Genomic DNA, 26931 nt, shown 5'->3' on the forward strand with positions numbered 1-26931 from the left:
AGCAAGAACGTAAACACTTACTGAGGTAGACAGGCCACGAAAGTCCCAGAGTGATGTTGGTGGATGCTGGGGTGTGGAGTTTGCAGAGCCAACAGCTAGAGACCTCCAAACTTCATGTGGCCTTCAGATTATCTTGAGAACGTTGCAGGCCAGGCTGCTGATGCAGGGCTATAAATTATGCTGGACTAGGCCAGTGGAGACGTGTTCTCTTGAGCGATGATTCCAGCTTCTCTGTCTGTCAATCCAGCGGATAAGTCTGGGTTTGGCAGCTAGTTCTAGTAAACTAAGAAGCGAAAACTAGACAGTTTGGTGTTTTGTTTTTGTACTTGTATTATTGTGTGGTGTTGCATTGTATTTTTTGAAGCACAGATACAAATTTGGTAATGAAAGCTGTTCAGATCCAAGTGACTGTAACGAACTGCCAAAAGAAATAAGTGCTTCTATTTTGTTCCAAATATAACTTAGACTTAGACAACTTTATTTGTCATTTTGTATGCACCGAGTGCGTACAGAACGAAATTTCGTTTGCATACAGCTTGAAAATTACAGTAATTTGCAGGATAAAGTAAATTACAGGATAAAATTACAGGATAAAGTGCAGCAGGGATTTAACAGTAAAACAATTGAAATGTAAACAATGCAGGAGAAAGAGACAGTGTGATATCACAGTGTACAGGTGAGTATTTTTTTTAAACTATTTGTATGTGCAGAAATGATTTGTGCAAGAATACATTTTAGAAACTGAGAGTTCGGCAGCATTTGTAATGCTTGATACGGATGCAATGATGCAAATGTGCAAATATGCAAATAAGCAAATGTGCAAATAAGCACATAGAAATGACAACCATCAGAAAGTCATAGACTCAGTTGTATGGTTTTTGGGTCTGTTCTTCAGATTGTAACCCCTTTAAACCTTGTATGACAAGTACTCTATCCAATTCAATTGGAAAATGCTTTAAATCCATAACCACTTATCCTTGCACGGTTGTAGGATGGCTGGTGCCAATCTCCAGCAGTCATTGGGCAGAGTGCAGCCAGACAGGTTATGTATGCATGGTTCTTTGTTTCCATGTTGTCAAACAGCCATGCACACACACACTTTCCCATAAGGGCAATTTTGAACGACCCAATTAACCTAACAGTTGTGGTTTTGTGGGAGGATGCCGGAGTACCTACAGAGAACCCGCTCAAACACAGGGAAAATATTGCAAACTCCATGCAGAAAGACCCCAGGCTAGGATTAGACCCCAGAACCTTCATGCTGCAAGGCAACAGTGCTGTCATCTAGACCACTGTGCATTTTCTTTATGCCCTTTAATCTATTTCAGATATATCGCGTATATTTCAAACTTTTTCCGGAATGTAATAGACTTGGAGGATGCTCTGAAACGTTTAGTCATGGACAAAATTACAGGACAACCAAGCTTGTCATTAAAATCAGAACAAAAGTCACATTGTCTGTGAGAAAACAGTGGTAAATATTTGCTTTTACCCCGTTTGTTGACCATCAAGCCAAATTGTCACATCCTGTTAGAAAAATGACGCGGTATGTGGTTTTAATTGGGTCCGAGCAGCACGTCTTCATTGGTATGAAATGTGAGTCCGCGTTTTCCCTTAAAAGAGCGGTCTAGATGTCATTCATCATTTTAAAACGAACTTACTCATGATTTGGCAGCGCATCTGTATTTTTGGGAGCCCAGAAAACCCTTTCTGTCGCTGGCTGCCGGTGACGTCAAAAGGAGGAGAGACTTTCGGCCAATCAGCATCCAGGGTCCAGCTCTTCGCCTGGTCAGTGTTTGTGTGCGATGGAGTAGGCGAGCTCCCTCACGTTGTCGCTGATATTAGCCAGCCAGACAGCCGCCTCACTGCTCAGTAGCTGGGGAGAACCTCGACAGAGAGGAGCAGGAAGCGAGTAAGTGATTAAGTAAAGCCGATATGTTCACGTCTGCAGCAGTCCGCCGGTGCTTGGCCGTAGACAGCAGCTAATTTGACTAGCTCTGTCATTCAGACAGAGGCGATCATGTTTCACCAGCGGCAGGCTAGGTGGTGATTTAACCCCGAAAGCTGCGCATTAGCGGTCATGTTTCCATCCGCTTCCAGCTGGCGGAAGCTAATTAAATAGATATCTGTCTGGCTGCTCATGTGAGAGTGATTTGGACTGAACTGGCTTTGCTTTGTCCGTCATTTAAAAACCCCTCTTGTTCCTCTCACTGACGCGTGAACGGGGATGCACTTCGCTACCCTGGTCTCTTTGTGGCGCATATAATTTATTTTTTTTATTTTATTTATTTTTTTCTGCTTCTGCAGGATGGAAAGCGGGGGTGAAAGTTTGCTGAGGTCCCGCAGCCGAGCCGTCAACGATGTCTCTGGCTTCCCAGACCTGCAGGAAGGGTCTAATCCTGGAAGACATCCGCATGGGAATGGCGAGAACCACATCACCAGCAATGGTGAGCAAATGCACACAAACATATCTTTGGTTTGAGCTTGAACGTGGTGTTGTAAAAGAAAGAAAATCTATAAATAAAAACAAGCAAAAAAGAAAAAACATAAAGCAAAACATTTTGTTGTGGATTTTTATATGATTCCTTTTTTTTCTTTTTGCTTGTTTTTATTGTTTATTTGTCTTTCTTTACGACAGTAAATTTCCACTGATGGAAGCACTAATGTGTTCCTCTTAAGCAAATACTTTCGACCTTTGATACAGTTTCGTGGCTGACTACTGTAGGAAGCAACAGGAGTCTGCTCGCTTACTCAGACTTCTGTCACTGGACAAGGAAGACAGTATATAATGTAGAGAGAGTTTCAGGATCACAGAAAACACACACAGAAAATGAATCGGGTAAAATAAAGTACTTTTAAGGTTTACTTTAAGAGTCAGTACATTAGCTTACCTGTTCTTATAGTTTGTAGTTTCTTCCATAACTGCCTTTTTTTTTGATAGATGGATGACATGCATAGGCTGACTGCTACTCCTGCAGTTAGTCACAGTTGACCTCAGTTGATCAAACTTATCTGTCATCAGACCTCTGTGAATCGTGATGACCTACAGTAACCTTAACTAGAAGAGGTTGTCACATATTAGGATTTGCAGCATTATATATATATATATATATATATATATATATATATATATATATATATATATATATATATATATATATATATATATATATATATATATATATATATATATAAAACCTGTTTAATATGCTTCCTACTCTCACATTAATCATCGCTCCTTTGAATGGTGTCTTAGCTTAGCCTTCTTTGATGTTAACTAATTTTTTATTTTTTTTTAATGCCTATCAGAAGCTATATTGATCATTCTTACATGCTTTGGGGAAAAAAGGTTTACAGAACGGTTCATGTTATTTTCTTTTTTTTTTAACATCCTTGTCCATGTGTTTATTTCCATTTCAGGGAAAATCGAAGTGGAGCATGTGATCAGCAAAAAACTGCAACTCAAAAGGAAAGCAGAGGTTAGTGGGTTGACTGAGCTGCACGATATGTATTGATCAGAAACAACATATCAATAGGTGCAGCTTTGATATGGCAAATGGCTGCTTGGATGCGGAATTTGGTATTTCTAATGACCTGTATTCGCGTCAGTAGTTTTTAATCAGTTTAAATTGACTTTCACTGTCCTTCATTCCCTCAAAGGTCAGTTTTGTAGAACTTGTTGACTTGTCAAAGATCCTGCAGGAGTATCTGTCCATCAATGATTGGACGGCAAGTCGCTTTTATGATTAGATGCTTACTTTGAAAGGCAGATAAGGAAATACCTGGGGAAGTGCTGTGCTGATGAGGATAATAAGACATTGGTTGAAGCAACAGTAACTATTATTATTATTATTATTATTATTATTATTATTATTATTATTATTATTATTATTATTATTAATTACTTTTGTTCCTTCTACACGGAAAATTTCTGTCACTGCTTGAGATTTGCTTGTAGCTTGCCTTTGGTCGTGAGGGAGCTAAATCGACAATTTGTGTTACTGACACCCTGAATGACCTAAGATTTATACGCAAATCCAGGACTCTCTAAGCCAAAGGTACTCCTACCCTTGGCAGAGTTAGGTTAAAAGTACTTTTTGTTTAATTTGCCATCAAGTCCTGATGCATCCCTCCTATCATGCTTCTTCTGGCAGTAAGTAATAATGTTTTGAAGAGGCCCAGCAAGAACCCGACGTGAATCCAATGAAGCGTATCTGTCAAGGCCCAACCTCAAAGACGCAAAGTAATCCAAACACTAGTTGAAAAGTGCAAAAAGTTTGCAATTAGAGGGGTTAGGTTGCTTTGATGACAGTACATTGTTTTTACAACAATTACTTAGAAGGGTATGATTCTTTACATGTAATTATTTTCCTATCAGAAAACAAACTTCTTGATAGAATAAAAATCATTTAGATCGTAATCTGTCATTGTGCAAAATGTCTTTGGTTTTCTTTTCATCCTTCAGAGTCTTTAGTATTTGGCTGCATTGAGATTATGTTTAGAAACTCTGTAAATAGAGACGTTTAGTATCTATGAAGCCCAATTGAGCAAAGTGGAATAAATGGGTGGATAATTCTGATTATCCGTGAACTTGATCAAGTCATTTCCCGACCAAAACAAAAACAAAGAAGAGAGTTCATTTTTTAAAAATGATAAACGAGCATTTAGTTAAATAACTTCTAGTGTTTTCTGCCAATGACAACTAAACATTTTAGAAACTAACTCATGACCCATTGAGTAACGTCAGAACAGAGACGTTTACTGGAATGATGATCACAGAAGATGCATTCAGGCTGAAGGTTAAAAAGGGCCATGACACACTGGGCTGTTGCGACACGCCCCACGCCATGCTGACGTAGCAGGCCCGCCGCTCTCTGTGAAAGTCGCAGTGACATTGTCAGATAAACTGTTAATGACACCAACGGCCTGTCTTTTCAGCGAGTGTACGTATGTATAAGGATTGTGTGTGTGCTTTTTGTTTGGCCAGGGCCTGAAGAATGACCTGATGCGTCAGTTTGAAAGCCAAGTCCACGATTTTATGGACAGTCTTATTGAAGAATCGGCCAGCCTGGAGTCCACACCCCTACCTGCTGCCTTTTCTCCTCCGCTGTCGGACAAGGAGAGGAGCAAACTCGGGTACTCCACTTCCTCGTCAACCCTGAACCGATTATAAACGTGCAGACTTGTGGCCTATTTTCCTCTTGTCTTAACGGTGTTCTTTTGAGGGAAAAAAAAAAATAAAAAAGTGTTTTAAGGATTGGTCTGTCTATGAAGCTTGATGTGGTTTCTGTTTTACTAGAAGAGTTCGACAGTCACAATTTAGTTAATTTAATCATTGTACTCGGTAAAAAAAGGTTTATTTTAAAAGCGAAAAATAGATTCTCACTTAGTATTGCTTTCTTTAAAACATTTATTCAGCATTTTTTAACTTTAGAAAGTTATATGGTCGAAACTGATAGTGAAGCCCCAAAACATAAAAATAGATGGGAAGTTCTCAAATGTTTATTCTGAAAGTGTAATTTTGTTGCTGAATGAATTCATTCAATGTGGGTAAATGGATGTGAATTAATTTAGCAGGGAAGTTTTTGGGGTGGTACATTAACTCTGTAAATGTATCCTGTGCTGTGTTTAATGTTGATTTAATAATTAAAGGAAAAAAAGAAAAAAAAACAGTGCTCTTTTGACAAGTTAACAGTGTTGCCCCTTTTTTTCCACCTCACTGTTTTGTCTGTAGGCGCTTTCAGCCTCCTCCTGGCCAGGGGAAGCACTTTGTCAGTCGGAGATCCCTGCTGGAGTAAGTTCATCCTTTATTATGTAACTCATTCAAATGAGTGGCTCTGTAATTTGAGTGCTGTATGGTCGCTTGGTTTTTCCCGTAGACTGGAACATCTTTTCTCATGCAGCTGCCCTGTACAGACGCTAGATTCATGGTGTGTGTGTGTGTTTTTTTTTTTTTCCCTCACAGCGAGCTGTTTGAGGTGAACCACATCAGGACCATCTACCACATGTTTATAGCCCTCCTCATTCTCTTTATTCTCAGCACGCTCGTGGTAGATTTCCTTGATGAAGGCAGGTAATGAATGCTGTAGACTTATGTATTTGTGTTGAAATATGCATTTTTGTCTTTTCTGTGTTAACCAGACACCATAATAAAGCCCTTCGTTTGCTGTCTTTGTCTCCCCTGCCTCAGACTTGTCTTAGAATTTGACCTGGTGGTCTACGCGTTCGGACAGTTCCCCCTAGTGGTATGCACGTGGCTCTGCATGTTCCTGTCGGTATTGCTGGTTCCCTACACCTTGTTCCATCTGTGGTCACAAAGCCAGTCGGGCTCTCATGGCCAACAGAGGCTGTACACTTGGCTGTTCGGCTCTGCGTTTGTGCTCTACCAAGGCCTGGGTTTGGGATTCCTCCCAACGTACGTGGTGGTGACCAACAGTTTGCCGCCCGCTTCCTGCTTCATCGTCACCATAGAACAGGCAGGTGATCTGGTGGAGGCTGTAATCTTTACGTTTTATGTTTGGGTTGTTATTTCAACGTGCATCTTTTCCGTCTTGGATTATTTTCCTCTTGCTTCAGGTTCGTCTGATGATGAAAACCTACTCCTTCGTGAGGGAGAATGTGCCGAGAGTCCTGGCTTGGACAAAAGACAAGACAGGTGGGTCACTGTTTCACCTGAACTTGCCGTTTACTCCCAGTTAAATTTGGGGGATGGACTCTGACTGATTAGGTGACTTCAGAAGGCAACTGCTTGCTCTGGATTTTAAGGTTTCAATAGGGGTGGGACAATAATTCAATATCAAGATATATCGCGATATAACTTTATTTGATGTTATATCCAACATTTCCAATATTTCAATATAAATTACTATGTGATTACAGCATTTGTCACTGACTGACATTCTGGGTTATATGTAATTTTCTGGGTATTATTATTTAATTTTTTTTAAGCAAATGTTTCTAAAATTGTATATTGGAGTTTTATAAACATGGTAAAATAATTGTCATAAGTGTGTGCAGGCATCTGTTGTGGGCATTCTTTGTATTCTCTCTGAGGCTTTTATTTTGTTTATATCGATATTGTAATTATATCGTATCGACCAAAAAAAAGACATATATCGTGATTTACCGTAAGTTTGGGCCATATCGTCCAGCTCTACCTTTCAAAGTAAAGGTGACTGAACTCATTGCATGCCACATGCAACTTCTTTGTGGAGGATGTGGAAAAAGTTATGAGTTAAGGGATATGAATACTTTTCTAAAGTGCTGTACCATTGTTTAACCTGTCATTTGTAGGCCATGGTCCTGTTGTTCCTCAAGTTTCCCAGTATCTTTACTTCCTGTTTGCACCCACTCTTATATACAGAGACAAGTACCCCAGGTAAACTGCCTCTCTTAGGTATTTGTCTAGTTTCGGTTGTGATTTCCTTTTTAGCGACTAAATTAAATATTAATTTTGTTTCTCTTCCACCAGAAACCCGGTGACCAGGTGGGGCTATGTGGCCACAAAGCTACTGCAGGTACTGGATTCTGCTGCTATCACGTCACATTCAGAGTAAAATAAACCGCTCTAACATTTCCACCTTCCCATGATGTTCCACAGGTACTTGGCTGTCTCTTTTATACCTATTACGTGTTTGTGCGGCTGTGCATCCCGCAGTTTCGCAGCATCAGTCTGCAGCTGTTCAATCTGCGTGCCATGGTGCTTTGTGTCTTTAACTCTATCCTGCCAGGTAAATTTACTCCGAGCCGTATAGAGTTTAATCTTTTAATAAGCTCTTTTGGCTTCGACGTGATGAATTATTGCGTTTTCATTTTTGCAGGAGTTTTGGTGCTCCTGCTGGGTTTTTTTGCCTTTCTCCACTGCTGGCTCAACGCTTTTGCTGAGATGCTTCGCTTTGCAGACAGGATGTTTTACAAGGTACTGCTGTCGCTCTCTGTGGCACGAGTTATCACGAGTACTGACGTTAAACATGATATGGGAATTAATTTTAGGATTAAACGTTATAGGACTGGTGGAACTCAACATCTTACGCCAATTACTACCGCACTTGGAACGTAGTGGTGCACGACTGGCTGTATTACTATGTGTACAGGGACTTCCTGCTGGTGAGTGGGGTTTTCTTTTGAAAACAATGAAGCGGGGTATTTAAAGGAAAAAAAAATCTTAAATAGATTGTGTTGTCCTTCCAGATATCTCAGAAGCGTTTCCGACCAGCAGCCATGTTTTTCGTGTTTACGGTGTCTGCAGTGGTCCATGAGTACATCCTCGCAGTTAGCTTTGGATTCTTCTATCCGGTGCTTTTCTGCCTCTTCATGTGCTTTGGAAGTAAGTGGGCAAGGATGCACGGTGCATTTATCTCGTTATTGTTTCTAAAACCTGCTGGGATTTATTTTTTTATTCATGTCTTTCCTACAGTGATGTTCAACTTTATTTTCCACGACCGAAGGAAAGGCCCCATTTGGAACATATTAATGTGGACATCCCTGTTTCTGGGTCAGGGGGTCATAATGTGTCTGTACTCTCAGGAGTGGTATGCCAGACGCTACTGTCCACTCAAGGAGGTAACGCCGGGGCTTTGAAATTATATACTTTGATATACTTTACATTTAAGTTATACATCAGAACCAGCAACTTTAATGTTTTTCACTGGGATTTCATGCGACAGACTAATGACAACATAGACCCAAAATGTGAGGGTGAACTATACATGATTCTTCAAAGCTTCAATTGAGATTGATTTCTTGCCCCAGATTGTCAATTTGATTTAGGTCTGTACTTTGACTAGGCCATTTTAACACATGAATAGGTTTTGGTCTAAACAAGGGGTGCCAAAGTCCAGCCTTGAGTCCAGTCCTTCTTGCAACTGTTAGATGCATATCTTCTCCATAGGGGTGGAAATTGTTTTGATTATATATTATTTGGTCACGATTCAATTTCTATTCAATATTGATTTAAATGTTTCGAGACTGATTTTCTTTTGTAAAAAGTAAAGTACCTGTTGTTACATTTTAGATATCTATCTATGTTTTGTCCATATGAACCACCATAGTATACCAGTGCATATATTAGTATTTTTGAGCAATTATATATCAATATAGAGTACAAAAGTACATGCCAGTACTGTATTAACTTTGAATTTGACTTTGTAAAGGGCCTTGAGATGACATGTGTGGTGAATTGGTGCTATATAAATTGAATTGAACTGAAAAGTAGAGTGCATATAAATCTATATACATGCACTCTACATGAATATCACAAGTGAAAATAAAGCATTAATGCAGTACTACTTGTGATGAATATGGAGAGCAAAAGTTAAAATGCATATTACCGAACTCGGTGCTGAACTGGGGAGAAAAGGTGGCTTGGGAGTTATAGACTGTCCCTTTTTTGTACTGCTGGGTTGAAATTATAATGAAAAACAGGTATTTATCAGTTATAGTTAATGTGATAATTTTTATTCTCAGATGCCCAATATAATATACAGCAGGGGTCACTAATATGGTGCCTGCAGGCAGCCTACAGCCTTTAGGGGTAAACTATAAAACAGCTTCTTTCCTTGCAACAAAAATTGACAAACTTAACTTGAACATAACAAAATGACATTGTTCACTTTATGGTCTGCACAGTGCCATCCCTGTTTAATTTTCAGCTGACGAATTTATAATTTAACCGTGCTTTAAGTTAAACCACAACTTCTTCCCTGTGTTCCAGAGGTCTGGTCACAGATGTTTACTGCCAAACGTTCGAGGCCTTCAAAGAACAGCTGAATTTATACTGATTCAATTTATTCAGGGATGTCTGAGCAAAGGTGGCCAAAGATAAATGTAAAACCCCCACCGCCCCCTTTCTAATACCATATATCTGTTTCCTTTCACGTCTACTTTCTGTTGCTCTATCCCCTAAAATCTCAGTAAAAAACATTGAAGTTTTTGGTTTTTAAAAGACAAAGTCTGAAGTGGGTCAAGAAATATGAAGCATTTTGTGAAGCACTGTAGTTGTTCGACAGAAACAAGAACACGGTGTGGCTATTTATTGGTGTGTTTCTGTTCCAGTCTTCGTTCCTGGATTTGCTGAAGCCTCGCTCCTGGAGCTGCCAGAGAGGGCCGATGGCCGAGTCCCACAAGATAAAATGGGACTACTGAGAGGAACCCCTTCACCAATCAACGCGGACTCCTCCAGCTCTTCTCTCACTGTCGTTCTTTATTTATTACAGTTAGATTTACTAGTCTCCCAGTCTATGAATGTATGGAAGAGTATCTGCTGAGATGCCATTATTGATACAGCAGAGGTGCCTTATTTATTGAGTTGTCAGCTGCCGCTTCAACAGAAGTTCATATATAAAGAACTTGGAAGTGCCACTTGAAATTTCTCTTCTTGAGTGTCTCCATTGCGTTGGTTGACCGTGAAACCGCTCCTTGTGCAAATAATGACATGGCAGCTTAATACAAACATTACACAACTCACAGATTGTCCACATGTGCTGTATTGGTTAATATTCAACTAGGTGGGATGGATGTTGTTACTTGATTGTTAAAAGAAAAAAAATCAGAATTATACAGCAAGAAACTAACTTATTTTCATTACCAGCCATATTTTTCTGTAAGTGTTTAATATAGTGTATAAATGAGAAATGGACTTTTTTGTATTATCAAGGTTTGCAGGATACTACAACATTTGATTTAATTATGAAGGTTGCTGTAATTAGTGATATTTTACTGAATGTACCCTTGATTAATTTAAGTACTTGGAAGATGAAGGTTGAATAGGATTATGGAAGATGTTGAGTCTTTTGATATGCTTTGGTTATGATGAATATTCAGACATTTATGCAGGGATTTCTGACTTAATTGTCATAATCTTACTGTCAGAATTGCAGCTGGCTGCTTCAATGTCACCACAACAATGCAGTATTGTAACTTGAAAAGCACCAATATGTGTAGTTTGTGTTTTTTAGATTGCCTTTCATTATTTTTGTATAATCAAAAATCATGCAAGAAAATATTTTACTGTCATCTGAGAAATTATGTCATTCACCATACCTTTAGTGGTGTTGTAGTAATGTTATAGGGTAGTTGATTCACTGCCTGACTGCAGGGATTGCATGTTGTTGGTGCTTGGGAAACTGGAATTGCACAACTGAATTAGAAACCAGCAATGCAGAACTGGAGTTTCACAAAGAAAACTGGATCACCACAAGGTGTCACTATGGTAAAGGTTGTAAATGGATTTCTTTCTGCTCATTTGGTCAATAACAGATTAACTGGATTCCTTTGAACTAATGTGTGATAAGACAACCACCAGCAAATTACTTTCACACCATGCACAGATTAAAATGCTTCAGGTTCTTTCTTTAATTTGTTTGGAGTTTGTAATGCCACTGTGTGTATTTATAGGGCCACTAAGCAGCAGAGATGTTTAATATATATTTTTGAAAGCAGAGATTTGGCAACATGATGTCTCTTTTTGCTTCAGCTTCATTACAATTTTGAATCTTAACATCATAACACACACGTGATGCATTCCCAACACAACAAAATGTAAAAATTGTAAAGAATACCTGTAGGTTTCCACTCTTTAAATGCCATTTACTGTATAAATTTATATAAAACGTTTGCTGGCAAAGACTGTTCTGTGCAAAGGTTTGGATTCATCTCTCATTTATTTATATTTTGTATCTTTGGTATTTTAAAAAGTTAGGAATTTGCAATTTTTTTTTTTTTTTACTCATTTGCCAAACCAGCACCCGAGTTGTTCGTCAAGCCACCAAACCCAATATATAGTTCAGGGATAAGGACATATCCTAAACTCACAGGATGAGCCAATGTTGTTTACACTTATAGAAATGTATAAAAAAACGTACATTAAATTGAAACTGTATTGAGCTTTGTTTTTTGTCAGATACTTTCAATGGTCGATAGAACTTTACAATTAGCTATAGTAGTCAAACTGTATGAGAAATTGTGTGTATTCTCACACACACACACACACACATATATATATATATATATATATATATATATATATATATATATATATATACCACAGATTAGGATTAGGATTTTTGGGTTTGTATTCAGCGGTACATTAAAGTGGCATTTCACTATTTTGCTAAGGAAGCTGGACTGTATTTAATCTTCAGTTCTTGAGTCCAAAATATGTTTTTTTATTTTTTTTACAAAAGGCAAGACCTGAAAACCAAAAATAAAGGTATGGCATATAAGAACCGTAATTCTACATTTGCAAGGCGTTAATTCATCTAATTTGATTTTCCATTTACAGCAAATGAAACACAACACTTAAGATTGGCAAACAATACACAAATGTGGTCTTAATGTAAAGTATGGCCATTTAATTTATTGATGTCACTTGTAGGTTGAAACAGTCATTAACTGGACTACAAGACAAGCAGTGTTAAAATGGCCGAACTCTGCTACCAAAGTCAGCTTGTGGTGGTTTCATGTCGCAGGTTATACACCATGGCAGGGCTGAGTACAGCAACAAGACACAAGGTAGTTCTACTGCATCAGCAAGGTCTCTTCCAGACAGACAAATATTTCCAAGCAGACTAGTGTTTCAAGATGTGCTGTTCAAGCTCTTTTGAAGAAGCACAAAAAAACAGGCAAAGTTGAGAATCGTGGGCCAAGGAAGCCATATGAAGAACACATCAAGCTTATTTCCCTTTGAAATCTGAATATATCCAGCTGTGCCATCAGCTCACTACTGGCAGAAGTCAGACTGACAGGTACACCCACCTACTGTCCGGCCAGAAGTGGCCTTCATGGAAGAGTGCAGCCACAAAGTCATGCCTCCAACAACATGGAAACAAGGCCAAGCGAGTCGACTATGCATGAAAACATAAGAACTGGGATCCAGAAAAATGGCAGCAGGTGCTTTGGACTGAGTCAACATTTGAAATCGTTGGCTGTAGCAGAAGGCAGTTTGTTCACCAAAAGGCTGGAGAGCAGTACAATGAGCGTATGCAGGAGACAGTAGAGCACGGTGAAGGGTCTTTGCAAGTTTGGGGATTTGAGAAATAAAAGCACATCCATCATTCAATGCTATCAGAGAGGTGTATGACTAGCCCCAAATTAATTCTGCATCAGGAAAATGACCCCAAGCCATTTTTTTTGTCATAAAGAACATAAAGTCCTGAAAGTGACGGTATGGCCGCCACGGAGCCCTGATCTCAACAGCATTGAGTGTGTCTGGGTTTACACCAACAGACATCATTTTTGAGGAAACCTATATCTACAGAAGACCTGGGGTTAGTTCTGTGGTTTGGAACAACCCACCATTCAAGTTCCCTAAAAAAACATGTGCAAATGTACCTAGAAGAATTGATGCTGTCATGAAGGGACAGGGCAGTAACACCAAAATATTGATTTGATTCAGATTTTCTGCAGTTTATGCACTGCACTTTGTTAATAGATGAAAATAAACTATTAACATTTCCACTGTTGAAAACATTCTTTATTTGATACCTGTCTAAAACTTGTGCACAGCATTGTTTTAGCATGTGTAGATAGATAGATAGATAGATAGATAGATAGATAGATAGATAGATAGATAGATAGATAGATAGATAGACAGACAGACAGACAGACAGACAGACAGACAGATAGATAGATAGATAGATAGATAGATAGATAGATAGATAGATAGATAGATAGATAGATAGATAGATAGATAGATAGATAGATAGATAGATAGATAGATAGATAGATAGATAGAAATGGGAATCTTTTGAAAGGTTATAGAACAGTGTATACAGGGCAACAGTGTTCATATATATATATATATATATATATATATATATATATATATATATATATATATATATATATATATATATATAAATATGTGTGTGTGTGTGTGTGTGTGTGTGTTTACACTGATCTCAATGGAACAAAATTGATAGTTTGATGATGTTAAACACGTCTTAATGGATCCAATGCCTCCTTTCCATCGTCCTAATCTTTAGTTCTCTCCACAGATTTTCTTTATTTTGGATTTAAAAAATGCAGTTTATCTAAATGTTTCTTGTGTAGGTCTATATTTTTTATTTCAAGTTATTCTTTTTTTTACCCGATTTTCAGTTCTGCATAAAAATGGAAAACTAATGGACATTCGGGCGTATCCATTTTTTAAATGAAGAAATAAGAAGTTTATCAGCCTTTATTTATTTATTTATTAGCTTTTTTTTTTATAAATCCGTCTGACATGCCCCCTCCTGACTGCCAGGACCGGGCCGGTGTTGGCGCTGGAGCTGACAGGGGGCCGAGGCGAGCCCCCCCGCCTTGTGCAACACAGCCTCTATTCTGCGGTAAAGATGGTGGCGTCAGAGGGGGCGCGCTGCGGCTCGACAACGGTGAAACGGCTTTGATTCGGTCCACTTTGACCGACTGAAGCCGTCGCGTTAGCTTTTCGTCGCTCCTCGTGATTCACCGGGACCACCCGGGCAGAGAAAATCGCTGTCACGGGCCGGGGGCTGGGGTTTTATTGTTAGGGGCAGGCTGGGTGGGTTTCGGCTGGTAGCCGCTATCGTTAGCCGAAGCCCGGCTAACTTCGGGCTAGCTCACGTTCGAGGAGAACACCGGAGGGAGGATTGGGGCTAGGCCGCTGCAGCTCGGGGGGAATGTGAACCGCGGGGACACGGTGGGGGGAGGTTTGCTTGCTTGGTCCCAAACGTCCTCGCGCAGAAGTACCGGGATGGGACAGCAGGTAGGCCGCGTCGGGGAGGTTACATCGACCGGACTCCAGCCGCCGCAGCCCCACGCGTCCCAGCCGCACCAGGGCAAGGGGAGCCGGGGGAGCGTCGCCGGGAGGAGACCCCGGGAACCCGGCTGCAACACCGGGATACCACCGGGAAGGACAGCCGCGGTCAACGTTCCCGACCCCGGGATAAATATATTCACACAGCATTCAGGTAAAGTGAGATTTTTTTTTGTGTGTGTAAACGCGTGTGCGTTTTTTTATTATTTTTTTTATTTTACCCAACATATGTGTTTGCTGCTGTTAAATCACTGCTAGCATTTCCATGCTATTTGCCAACGACGCCTTAGCGGAAGTAGCTGCAGGCTCAGCTTTAAGTGCACCCTTCTGCCTTTATTCATCTGTTATTACGTTTTTTTAGGCGCTTGTTGTCGTACAGCATGATTAGACATGTGGTCCGGGGACCCTTGAGGCTGTAAAGCTGGGAGAAAACAGCGAGGACAGCTGATGTTCGCCCCTACACTTCTTCAGAGATCTGGTTGGGAAACACTGGTTGTTGCCTCCGGAGGTTAACATGCTCACTCCACTCAGTTCAACACACAATAGGATCCACATACCGCGGGCTCTTATTACTCTATCCAGTGGGTTTGATGGCGCTTACAGTTACTTGATTTAAAAAAAATAAGAAAAAATGATGCGAAGTTTAATCCAGTGGACACTTTAGGTAGATTTATACAGCCATGATTTATCATCACCTGAGATAAATGCTTATCAGATATGATGTTAATGTGTTTTTCCACATTTTTAAAGCTCGCTTTCTTAAATGAGCAGAGCTGGGAAAAGGTAGTCTCAGTCATCTGACTCAGAACCACAGCTCAGATTTCTGCAGCTGGATCTTATCTATAGATCTCATCTGTCTTTGCTTGCTGAAACCATTCACCTATTTTTTTTTTTTTTTACTTCTTTGAGGTTTGATCTGCTGGTGTAATGTTTTCCCCCTTAGTGGAAGGAGTTAACAAGCTTTGATTGCATCAAGACATGTCTGTAATTAGACTTTTATTAAGCTTGAAAACAATGCATTGGACTACATGCGGATGGACGTTGCATTTATGGACCAAAGATTGTGGGAGTGTCTTAGTTTTTATGCATAGAATGTTTATGGGAAAATTCATTTTCTTTCCTAAATTATCTGGCAATTTTCAAGTGGAAATCTAATCTCTGGCGGATTTGACTTCTGCTTGTTTAATTTGATGAATTTTCCCTTTGAACTCTTGAAAAAGGAGCGAAACAGCTTTGCTCTTTTCCCCCCCTCCTTGTCATTTAGTCAGTTCTAAGCTTTTAAATGAAGAAGCTGATAAAATACCTCCTGAATGATTTGTGTGTTATTTAAAATATACACAATTTCTCCTCTTAAGATCCTCCCTTTAATCCATTTTATTGCACATTTGAAGGTGGCAAACCCTCCTCTGGAATGGGGCCTTTTTTTTTTAGTGGTACTTTTCATAAATAAATGATGATAGTTTCATGTAAAAGATGTAAAAAAAAAAAAAATAACCAGCTGGCATCATTTCTGTAGTTTCCACTGATGTCCCAGACCCATCCAGTGAGGACACACAGAAAGCGCAACCTTTAGGAAATGGAAAGCATTTTCAGTTCCTGGCTCTGGCGTCTCAGAAGTAACGCTCCTTTCACGCAGCCAGACGAGCCCTCTGCGAGTGTCGCCGGGCTCGCTGTCGGCGCTGTTCTGCTTTCTCCGATGTTTTCGGGCGAGGGTCGCCCTTTTTTTTGTAGCCATCAGGATGCAGCCACACAGTGCAGAGAGAGAGTGAAAGACTGCAACTCCTCAAAGCACACAATGATAGAACAAAGGCTCTTTAAGTGGGGAAGGCTTGCTGCTGTGCTCTCAGTCCTTCAGTGCATGTCAAACCGATGCTGTATTCTGGTGGTCTGTTGCTGTAGCTGTGATTAGGCAGCAGCATCCCATCTGCAGTGGCGCCACCAGGGGGTGGCAAGGGGTGGCCATGACCCCCCCTTTCTATGCCCTGGCCACCCCACTGGTCAGTGTAATTTGTAGCATCGGTTTTCACATGCGTATAAGCCACAGTGATTGTACAGAAGACATCCTCTGTCTTATTTCTTTTTGTATTTTTATTTTTTTCTTTCATTTTTTGCTTTTTCTTACTTACTCCTTTTGATCCATGGTATAACGAGGACATACTGTGTATATATTTGATGCACCTCGTCCTACTTGACTCCTCTTTCCTATGACTACTGATTACTGAGCCGATTGTGACATGTGAATTTCTCCAAAGTGAGATCAATAAAGCTTATCTTATCTTTAGCATTTCATCCCATCATGCACAGCCAGCAAGGCAGCCGCTCTTCCTGACCCTCTGTCGTGCTCTTATATGTATCAGCCAGGATCTACTTTCCTCTAGTAATTGTTTTGCTTTTCCATAAATTAATAAATGTACACCTTATTTCTAATATAAGTACACAATAAAAAGGAATTGTTGTTCAACTCAAAATGTTAACTGTACCGTTATTGCTCTATGCACAGTAGATCATTGGTAACATTAAAAACCAAACAATAAACCAAAAGATGTTATAGGCGTTTACTGAAGTCTTTCTGATAGTTTTCCACTGGCAGGTTTACTACAACAGTAGGAAAAAAAAATCCTGAAATTACGGCTTTTAGTTTCAGTGTGCCACCCCAAAAGTTTATGTGGCTCCATCCGGCCGCCCCTATGAGACATTTCTGGGGGCGCCGCTGGCCAATCCGTCTTTGTTTGTGAAACACATTTTAGTAAGGAGGGCAGTTTCAGTTTGGACTGCAGCGAATGCAGTCGCTAGTTTTCCTGTCGGTCCGTTTGTCGTGTCGCGAACGCCTGTTAAATGCAGCCTAAACCTCTGAACTAACCAGAATATTTAACGAACAGGCATCTCAGAGTTTATAAAGTTTTGCCGTTCTTGCCCAGCAATACATCTAAAGTAATAAAGCTGCCGGAGTAGATTTGTTGCACAGTACAGGCCAGGGTAAGGCCAAGTAAAGCTATGTTCACGCCGCAGGGAAATGCGGCACAAATCCGATCTTTATGCCCGTATGCGACTCATATCTGTCTTTTTCACGGCAGCGTGAAAAACCCCTATTCCGATCTTTTCGCCTCCCAAAAAATCAGCTTTGTGCCACTTCCATATGTGGTACTAATTCGTATACCGGTATCAGATAATTTTCAAATGCCGTCCAGTATCTGGGTATTTTTTGTTTGTTTGTTTTGTTTTTTTATTGTTTTTTGGATTTGTTTTTAAACAAAACTTTATTGAACACTTCTATAAACAATTACCATTACTTCCGTAAACAGAGAGCTGCTGTGTGGCGTCTCCTTCTGTCATCTGCGCACGCGGGTCGCTCTTGAACCGTTCACACAGCGGTATGCCGGCGGTCACATTTAATAGTAGTATGAACAGCCGTCTCAAAACAATTTCGATTTCAGCAAAAAAAAATCGGAATTGAGTGTAAAGACCTGCAGTCTGAATATAGCCTAAGTACAAAAGCCCAATACCGCACAAAAGAAAGTCATACAATGAGTAGTTGCACGTTTGCTTTTTTGTAGCTATGGTGTGTTGTAAATTATATAATACTCGATCAAATGACTCAGTGGAATCTATTATTAGTTTATTATTGGTTTGTACCGTAGTAAATTCAAATGTCAGGTTTTAAAAGGGACAGTGTTTGCTTTATGTTTTACTCTACAATTGTCTACACTCCAGTTCATTAATGAGTTACTTTGCATTCATTTGGATTGAACTCCACTAATTCGAGATGAACTGGCAGGTTGTAATTAGAGCTACACAACATTGTGGGAATGATGGACTGTGATATTAGTGGAGATGTAGCAAAACACGCAGCGTCTGCAAAAGGCAGTCCAGCTCCAGCTTGTGTCAGTTTAATGCGGTCCTAATTCTTGGCAAAAAATTGTCATAAATGTCAAAAAGTGGTTATGAGATCCTCTGTTTATAGTAGAATTATCCAGTTCAGACCTGATCTTTTAGATTTTACACTACTTGTGCAGTTTAGAGGATTTAAAAACACTTTAACGCTAAGCAGTGATAGGAAGTTAGTGTTAGTGAGTTAGTGATAGGAAGCTTTGAAATATGCCGACTTTAGCTCCAGTTACCGCTAACAGGAAGCCAGTAGCAGTTCTCGCATCTTCGCTGGTATAATTTTTGTTGTTCCTGATAAGGCAAGGGAAGTTTATTTATATCGCACATTTTCAGTAACAAGACTATTCAAAGTTCTGTACAAAATGCTGCAACGCTGGCTATTTAAATATTGCTGAAGGCTTATTGGGCTTTATTTAAGCTTACTAAGTTTTGTTGTCTACGGTAACAAGAACTACTTCCTTTTTGCATCAAAATGAGTCTGATCTGTCAGTGCTCTGCTTCCAACTCTGCGACATTTAATGTCTCTTCCCACTTTGAACCATGTCCAGTGCTTAAGGGCTGGACAATAATTCGCTAAAAATACATATCGATCAATAGACATATATTGATGATAGAAAAACAGGGAAAATAAAAAGTTCAATAGAATAAGTTTTCCTTTTGCATTCTAGCCATGGAGGTCAATATTACAGTCTTTACATCGTTCCAACCAATCACAACGCAGACCCAGGAACCAAACTCCGCCCCTTCAAAGAGTTCAGAGAGCACCATTTATTTTTATTTTTTTTTTAAACTTGGAGTTGAATAAAGGATTGAGTTTGAATTCGGTGTTTGTATGTTACTAAAAATAAGTCACTGAGGAACAGCATAAAATGGCCAGGGCTGCACTTAAAATCTAACTTTTATATTTTGAATTTATTGCTAATTATCGATATCGATCAATATGGTTTCTATTTTATCGATATGCTTTTTTTCTATATTGTCCAGCTCTACAGTGTTGTCTTATATATTACAGCGAGACATCCACATCCCCCCCAATAAACACAGCATCCCAAGCAGCTATTTATTATATTGCTATTTGAATGCTGCACACACTGATATGTTATCAGTACATTGTGCAGATCTTATTGTACTTTAATGCCGTTTAATAAATCTGAATCTGGACTGGAAAACATGTTTTATTTTTTTAATCAGATCTGGTTGTAATTGGCATGTTTCTCACATGAATTAATGACTGATCCTACAATAAAACTAATGTTCAAATTCCTTCTTTGAATACCGTTTATCTTTAACCAGCTAGACAGAATGACCTTTTTTTTCCCCTGCCAAGGCTCACATCAGGTTTTACTCGCCTCGTGTTTAACTCTCCATCCCTGTCGTCTCATCCTATTTACCTGTTAAGGCAGACGGGTCAGCTCGAAACCACTGAGCTGAACGGGGACAGACAAAGAGCGGTCCACCTCTGTGCTGAGTCAAACGGAGGCAGTCAGACGGCACCCTCTGGGCAAATTGATTCGATCGTTGTCGCTGGCTCATGGGCTGCGACTTATTGACAGTTTTCACTCGTTTCGCGTCGTCAGGATTTCAGAGATCTCAATTTCTGCAGCCGGTTCGTCTGATATGCTCTCTGCAGTGTTGGTCGGGAGATCTGGGTTAGGCAAAAAAGTGGGTAGAGCTTTCTTAAAAATAGAAAAAAAAAACATGATTTCCTTAAAAATTCTTACATTGTTTTTCCCTGATTTAACGTGTCCACCTCTTTGCCACGTTCGGGTTAATGAAATAAAACTTGGATTTGCATCTAGCTACTCTGGGTGGGTTGGATAGTTGGACTAATGGCACAGAAACAGTATGAAATAAATCTGGAGGATGATGTGAAAATGAAATAAAATCAAGAGATCAACAGATCATAGAAATTGGGGCGGATGAGGGATTTGCATTTTTATTTATTTATTTATTTATTTGGATCCAGCGCTACCTAAAGTACTGCTAAGTCTCCCCAGAGGAGAGGAGAGATTCCTGGATCCGGGTTTTAACAACCTAAGCTGATTTGCATCGTGGGTGAAATTAGATTAGAGGCAAATCCACTTTTCTGTTGACTCTATGGCCTGAAGCCTCAGCTAATAGGCTGCGTACTAACCAGCAGTGAGGAGTATCCAAACTCCTCGCTGACTACTGGGGAGACTTTAATAGGCTTAAAAGGGTGATATCTTTTAGTGTTCATAAGGCGTGGATAAAAGGACCCCTCTTTGTGCTAATGGCTGTCATGGACCATCAGAGGAAGCTATGTCCGCCCCTCCTCTGGGCGGGAGCAACTCCAAATCAGGGCAAAACAGGTGAGTCCAGCTGATGAAGTCCGAAAAGCACAAAGTGTCGTTTCTCAATGCACAAACAGCTGCAACGGGATGAATTTCCACACTCTGGGACAATTTCTATTCTAAACATGAATTATCTGTATCTATACAAGGGATGAGCTGATATTAGCGTGTTGGTATGGCAGCCTACAGTTTCACAGTATCATGGTATTAAGTGTTAAAAACTCTATTATCTATTACTCTATTATTTTTATTTAACCAGAATTGTCAAAGAAATATGCACACTGCAAAAACGGAACTAAAAATAAGTCAGATTTTCTTGAACTTAGTGTATTTGTCCTTGATTTGAGCAGGTAAATAAGATGATCTGCCAATGGAATGAGTATTTTGACCCCTAAAATAAGATAATTAGATATATTGCACTTGAAGTAAGACGACGGAGATGAGTTGTTCCTATTTTAAGTGCAGATGTGTTATTCCATTGGCAAATCATCTTATTTGCATGCTGAAATCAAGGACAAATACCCTCATTTTAAGAAAATTTAACTTATTTTTAGTTTAATTTTTGCAGTGCATTGTTGCAGTTGCAATCATATCTGTTTTCGTTTCTCGTTTTTGATGTCAGTACATAAACCAAAGGAAGAATATAAAATAAACCCTCTCGAGATTTAGTAGTATCTACGTTGTTCTGCTCCTCATAGAGTAAGAAGCTGTAAGCAAGGGATAGTTGTTGCAGTGGTCGTTCCACCAGCTGGCCAGCAGTGCACAGCAACATGAATTTGAGGAAAAGTCTGCGTTCTTTGGCGCGTCATATACCGACAGAGAAAACCGCTGACCCAGACAGACTCTCTGGCATCACATTAAGACCCTTTAAACAGGGGCTGCGTGATGGAAAGTTTAAGCGTTGTTTTTTTTTTAAACCTTCTTTTTTTTCTGGAGCAAACTCCAAACTGTCTCCGTCCTCTGTGAGGCTCTGGGCCGATCGGCTTTAGATGTGCAGGGCTTTAACCTGAGATAAACCCAGGCTGCCATGACAATTTAGGGGGGGAATATACCCTCTAACTCCAAAGGCTTTATGTGAAATGTGCCTTAAATCAGCATTCAGACATTTATCTGATTTTCCAGGTAGTCAAACTAAATAACAGATTAACGACTACTTGAATTTTTAACGTTTGCCCCTGATTTAGACGCATGCCGAAGGTACGCTCTGGTATCTCAGCCCTGAGCCTCAGCATCTGCTACCAGTCGACTCTAATCGGCGTTTCCCGCTCCAGAGCTGCAGATCTAGTGTTTGTTGGTTGGCTTCGGCCCCGTTGCTTTTTTATCATTAAAGCGTCGGGGATTAATGGAAACACTCGGTGATTGGCGGTGCAGATGGCACAGCCACGCTTCCATCTGTCAGGCCGAACGCAAACCGAGGGTTTTAAACTTCGCTGGAGAGTCTAGCCAGATTATTTGTAGTGGCCTCCAGTTTTCACTCCTTCACTGTGGTGGCGTTTCAAGAGAGGAGTTCGATCCAGGCAGAGAGAGAGAGAGAGAGAGAGGCGGTGTCAGTGCCAAGCCTGTTAAGTACTGGTTTGTTTCCAGGATGAGTCCTCTACTGCTGGCATTATCACTGCTGCTTATCTTGTGGGTTGCAGGCTGAAGACTTGGCTGAAAACGCACTCTTGCACTCCCTCGGTGTCCCCTCTCAGCACACGCACGGTTTTATGTGTTCTTTAACGTATTTTCAGTCTTTTTATTTTACGGAACATGTACAGTTGTCCGGCCTTTGCTGCGGATTATCCAGCAAGGCCAAGCTGATCGGTCAGAAACCCTTTAATCTGGTCACTGTGTGGCGTTATTACGCTCAAATGATGGGCGAGATGCTGGGGGATTATTCTAGCATGGGAAAGTCTATACATGTTGACTATTTTAACATGTTTCTAAAAAGGTTGATTTTAGTCGGCCAGAGATCAAAAATACTGTAAATATAAAAAGAAATGTCGTAATTACTAAATGCGTCAAAACGAAGAACCGTCATGATTCTATTCTTTACACGCTTCAGCCAACATGACGCACTCTGACGCAAGTTTTTGTTTAAAAAAAGGTTAGGGACGTGTGCTTTGATGCATGAATAGAGGTAGACCTTATTTGTCCTTAATTCTCTTCCTGCATTCAAACGACATACGGTAAATTTTTCATCTTTTGAAGTCGGAATCTGTTAAAACTGGAATTGGCAATAAAATGTCACAGAAGCCATTAAAGTAGTGCTTGAAAACAAACCAAAGTTTTTTTTGTTGAGCTTTATCAGAAAGGAATAACCTCCCACATCATTGTGAAGGCCAGAACATGGCCCTAATACCTAAAATATTATTTATGTATAAAAAGTACTTTATCGGTCTGGTGTGCTAATTTTCTAAGTAGCCGAAGTTTAAGGTTTTCAGAAGCTGTAAGCCATTGTCATCAAAATGAGCGAAATAGTGCTTAAAATATATCACTTAGCGTCAGATAAATCTACATACAAATTTCAGTTCTTGAATTAAAATCAACTTCTTTTGTTTTGTACACCAACTAAAAGGCGCAAACTAGCGTATCATTAACAAAAACTGATAATTTTATTATTCCTGACATGTTTTTTGTTGTCAACATCAGCAGAGACAGCATCCTGAGTCGTAATGGGATGTGTGTTAGAAAAATATAAAACAAGTAAAATTGCTAAATACCACATGACCACGTCTTTACACACAGATCTTCAAGAGTTTCAGAAGGGAAACCTAGTTCTTGTTTAATGCTGCAGATATGCTCCTACAGTTGGATCGTGCGTTGGCGGACTTTGTTTGACTAGTGCCAAATCACAACGGATGTTATTTTAAGATACCTGTAAGACAAACGGGTCCAACTGATGTCTAGAAATATATAAGCAAATCAGTCCAGTATAGTCACAGAGATGGATAAAAATGTAACCGCATAGATTCCAGTCAAACAAACGTAATTCAGGTTAAATTCAGTTCATAATGGCATTTGGTTAAAACATTTCTAACAATGGCAAACAGATTGTGTCGTCTCACTGGCCTTGTAGTGATCTCTTCTGCTGAGCAAGCATGTGACGAGAGTGGAAAGAAACAGCTTTGTTTTAACAGGAAGAAACCTCCAGCAGGTCCAGGCTCAGAATCAAGATAAAAACATTGGTACTGGTCCAGGAGTACTTTTATGGGGGGAAATTATCAAATTATCAACTTTAACTGTTGCGCTCTGGCAGGACAAACAGGGAGTTTTAGGCTGTGTTCTGCTTCCTTGAGTTTGTTGCCTTGTGTGTATCCACCTTATTTTCGAACGCGGAAGTAACTATGGGTCCAACTTCCGTTTGTGTGTGCCGCACTTCCGTTTCAGCGCTTCCCTCGGCCAAATAACATTAATTTGACGTAAATGATCAACTGTCGCGGCAACACTGTCAAAAATTGCAGAGCAATCGAAGTGGCAGGTCAGGGCCACAGCTTCAAACTATTCATGACTGAGAGGGTGACATGAAGAAGTGGACTTATATAACGTACGAGGACATTTTAACCTGTTTTGTGTCGTCACTTGGTGCGGACGGCTCTGCAGTGCGACTTTACCGAAGCAAACCTCCGCAGTGAAAAAGTTGGATCGGTGTTAATTAATATCAACATGGATAACCTGGTATTCATGGAGGCTGATGTCCGTTCAAGCCAAAACTAGTCCGACGTTCACTCTGCTGGATCCTGATTGCATCAATCGGCTCTACCGAGACGACCGGAGCGCTCTGATGCTGCGACTCCAGGGGAAGCCTTCAGTCATGCAGCGGTGATCTTATGGAAGGTAGGCTGATGAATCATCTGATTCAGAAACATACTGGCCGTTGGCTCGTCGTGATTAGATTGCTGGTCAGTTAATTTTGTAATGTTTGGGATTAAACTGATGTTATAAGTGGACATCTAAACATTCTGCCCACTTCATGTTTTGGCTTAAAATTTTAAATTTAAATTAATAGTTTAAATCGTGTGCTCCTCTGTCGGTCTTTTGTCCACAAAATGAAAACAACATACGGTCGTTTCGGTGGTTTAGTCAGATTTTAAGCTTTTAACCACAGGCGAAGGGATTCCTCCTTCTTCGGCTGAGGGTGAATGAAGTAGGGCGCCTCGTATCCACAGCTCTTGTTTACGGTCGATGATTAAAACACTCCTGCTCCACGTAAACCTTTCTTTTACACGCGTTATTATGACAGCCTCTAACCTGACAAACGATCCCGGCCTTCCTCGAAGTAATAATGACGAGTAATTTGAGACACAGTAGCTGCATGAGTCGCTTCTCAGCTAGCTAAACACTGACAGGAAGTGAGCGGGCGGAAGTTTCGCACACACAAACGTCAACTCGCTGCCTCCATGTTTCCGTCAAAAATAAGGTGGATAAACAAAAACACTTATTGCCACAGGCATCCTCACCTAGTTGGCTTTTTTTTTTTATGGAAAGAAAATGTCCTGGTGAGAGTTTCATCCATCCGTCCGTCTGTCTGTCCATCGTCCTCTGTTTATCTAAGCCCAACCGGTCCAGGAGAGAAAGCCAGACATCCCTCTCCCCAGCAACATCCTCCAGCTCATTCTGTGGGATCCCAAGGTGTTCCCAAGCCGGACGGGTTGTATAGTCCCTTCAGAGAGTTGTCCCCCCCCCCCCCCCCCCCCCAGTGGGATGTGCCCAGAAAACCTCAGAAGGGAGACGCCCAGGAGACATCCTGATCAGATGCCAAGACCACCTCAAATGAAGCCTTTAAAGGGAACATATTAGGCTTTTCTTTTCACATTGAAATCATTCAGCTGTGGTCTACATAAAGTGGAACTGCAACGCTTTTGGTCTGAATTCCTCATTAATTTGCCTCCACGTTCCCCTGTTCTGAGGTGTGTCTGAGAGCAACTCGTCTTGGTAAAAGACCCAAGAAAATCATAAAGATATCTACGCCACACCTTGACAGACTACATACAAGAGTTTTGCACTCCTCGAGACTCCCAACTACACAAGAAAATTTATTTAAGCCGCCCCCCCTCTCCCAGATAACAAAGCTCACCCTCCAGAGGAACCTCGCTTCCATTACTTGCTTCCAGGATCTCATTCTTTCTGTCATGATCCATATTTCATAACCACAGGTGAGGCTCAGGACGTAGGCGGATGGGTAAATGGAGAGCTTTGTTCCGTAATACCACCACTTCAGCCCAAGATTGACTCCAGACCCAAAGGTTTATAACTTCTGATGCACGTTCAAGAGCTTTTACCGACCTTTCAATGTTGCTCTGTAACATCCATGTCGTGCTGACCGTTACGCTCATAATGTCAGCGTAATTTTACAGCTTTCAGCCTGACGGGACCGTTATGCTGAAACTCACTGGCGAGAACCCTGCTATATTTATCATAAATCCGATTAATTGAAGTTATTTGATACGGTACATGATTACTGAAATATTCTTTAACTGCAGTCCTATTTATTCTGAACTAAACTTTTAGGAGTTCCTGTTGGTTTATTAAATGTATTAAACTATACATTATGTAGAGATGGGGTCTATTAAACTGACAGTCTGTCCGTGAATAATCCTACAGCTGAGTGGGTGACTTTCTTTTTTTTTTTTTTCTCTGGAAGTCATCATATGCTAGTCATCCTCTCTCCTGTCATATAAAGGAGCACTTAGCTTTGTTTCCAGCACACGTAGAGGGGAAGCACTTAAAGCCCATTACTAAGCCATAACAGGCCCGGGAGAGAGGGGCAGGTCGGTGAGAGCCGACTGGCATTCTGGTCCGCTCCTGGATGTTTGCTCTGCCTCAGCGGTCCGGGCTGATTTGTCTGCTCCCTGACTTCACTGGTGTGTTTACTCGCAGACAGTCTACGCGGCAGCCATCCAAGGGGCCTGTACGTTCATGTGCAGCTTTATTTTTTTAATTTTTTTTTTCAGACAGGTTTGCAACATCAAGAGTTATGAG

The 26931-nt window shown here is 40.4% G+C and overlaps 2 protein-coding genes across 3 annotated transcripts in view; both read left to right on the plus strand.

The window, feature by feature from the left end:
* Positions 1-1721: 1721 nt before the first annotated feature.
* On the plus strand, positions 1722-11355 carry soat1 (sterol O-acyltransferase 1). Its single transcript, XM_021324242.2, has 16 exons — positions 1722-1912; positions 2308-2447; positions 3421-3479; positions 4988-5136; positions 5735-5794; positions 5966-6073; positions 6191-6476; positions 6577-6655; positions 7294-7378; positions 7472-7517; positions 7601-7730; positions 7821-7918; positions 8008-8106; positions 8191-8326; positions 8417-8562; positions 10054-11355. The coding sequence occupies exons 2-16, from the start codon at positions 2309-2311 to the stop codon at positions 10141-10143; spliced, it is 1710 nt and encodes a 569-aa protein (XP_021179917.2). The 5' UTR covers positions 1722-1912; position 2308; the 3' UTR covers positions 10144-11355.
* Positions 11356-14264: 2909 nt separating this feature from the next.
* abl2 (c-abl oncogene 2, non-receptor tyrosine kinase) overlaps positions 14265-26931 on the plus strand; it is a 34914-nt gene continuing 22247 nt past the window's right edge. For both annotated transcript variants that reach the window (XM_036141224.1, XM_036141225.1), the window contains exon 1: positions 14265-14927. In XM_036141224.1, coding sequence (XP_035997117.1) covers positions 14711-14927 — 217 coding nt within the window. In that variant the 5' untranslated portion in view covers positions 14265-14710. The remainder of the gene's footprint in view (positions 14928-26931) is intronic.

This window comes from Fundulus heteroclitus, chromosome 9 (genome assembly GCF_011125445.2).
Source record: "Fundulus heteroclitus isolate FHET01 chromosome 9, MU-UCD_Fhet_4.1, whole genome shotgun sequence".
In the NCBI taxonomy this organism is placed as follows: domain Eukaryota; kingdom Metazoa; phylum Chordata; class Actinopteri; order Cyprinodontiformes; family Fundulidae; genus Fundulus; species Fundulus heteroclitus.

What these genes read in the sequence shown, in the direction of transcription:
- soat1 (XM_021324242.2), top strand. Translation starts at nt 2,309, where the DNA reads ATGGAAAGCGGGGGTGAAAGTTTGCTGAGGTCCCGCAGCCGAGCCGTC. An exon ending in GAACCACATCACCAGCAATG is followed by an intron (nt 2,448 to 3,420) that starts GTGAGCAAATGC and finishes TTTCCATTTCAG; the next exon opens with GGAAAATCGAAGTGGAGCAT. An exon ending in GCTACTGTCCACTCAAGGAG is followed by an intron (nt 8,563 to 10,053) that starts GTAACGCCGGGG and finishes TTTCTGTTCCAG; the next exon opens with TCTTCGTTCCTGGATTTGCT.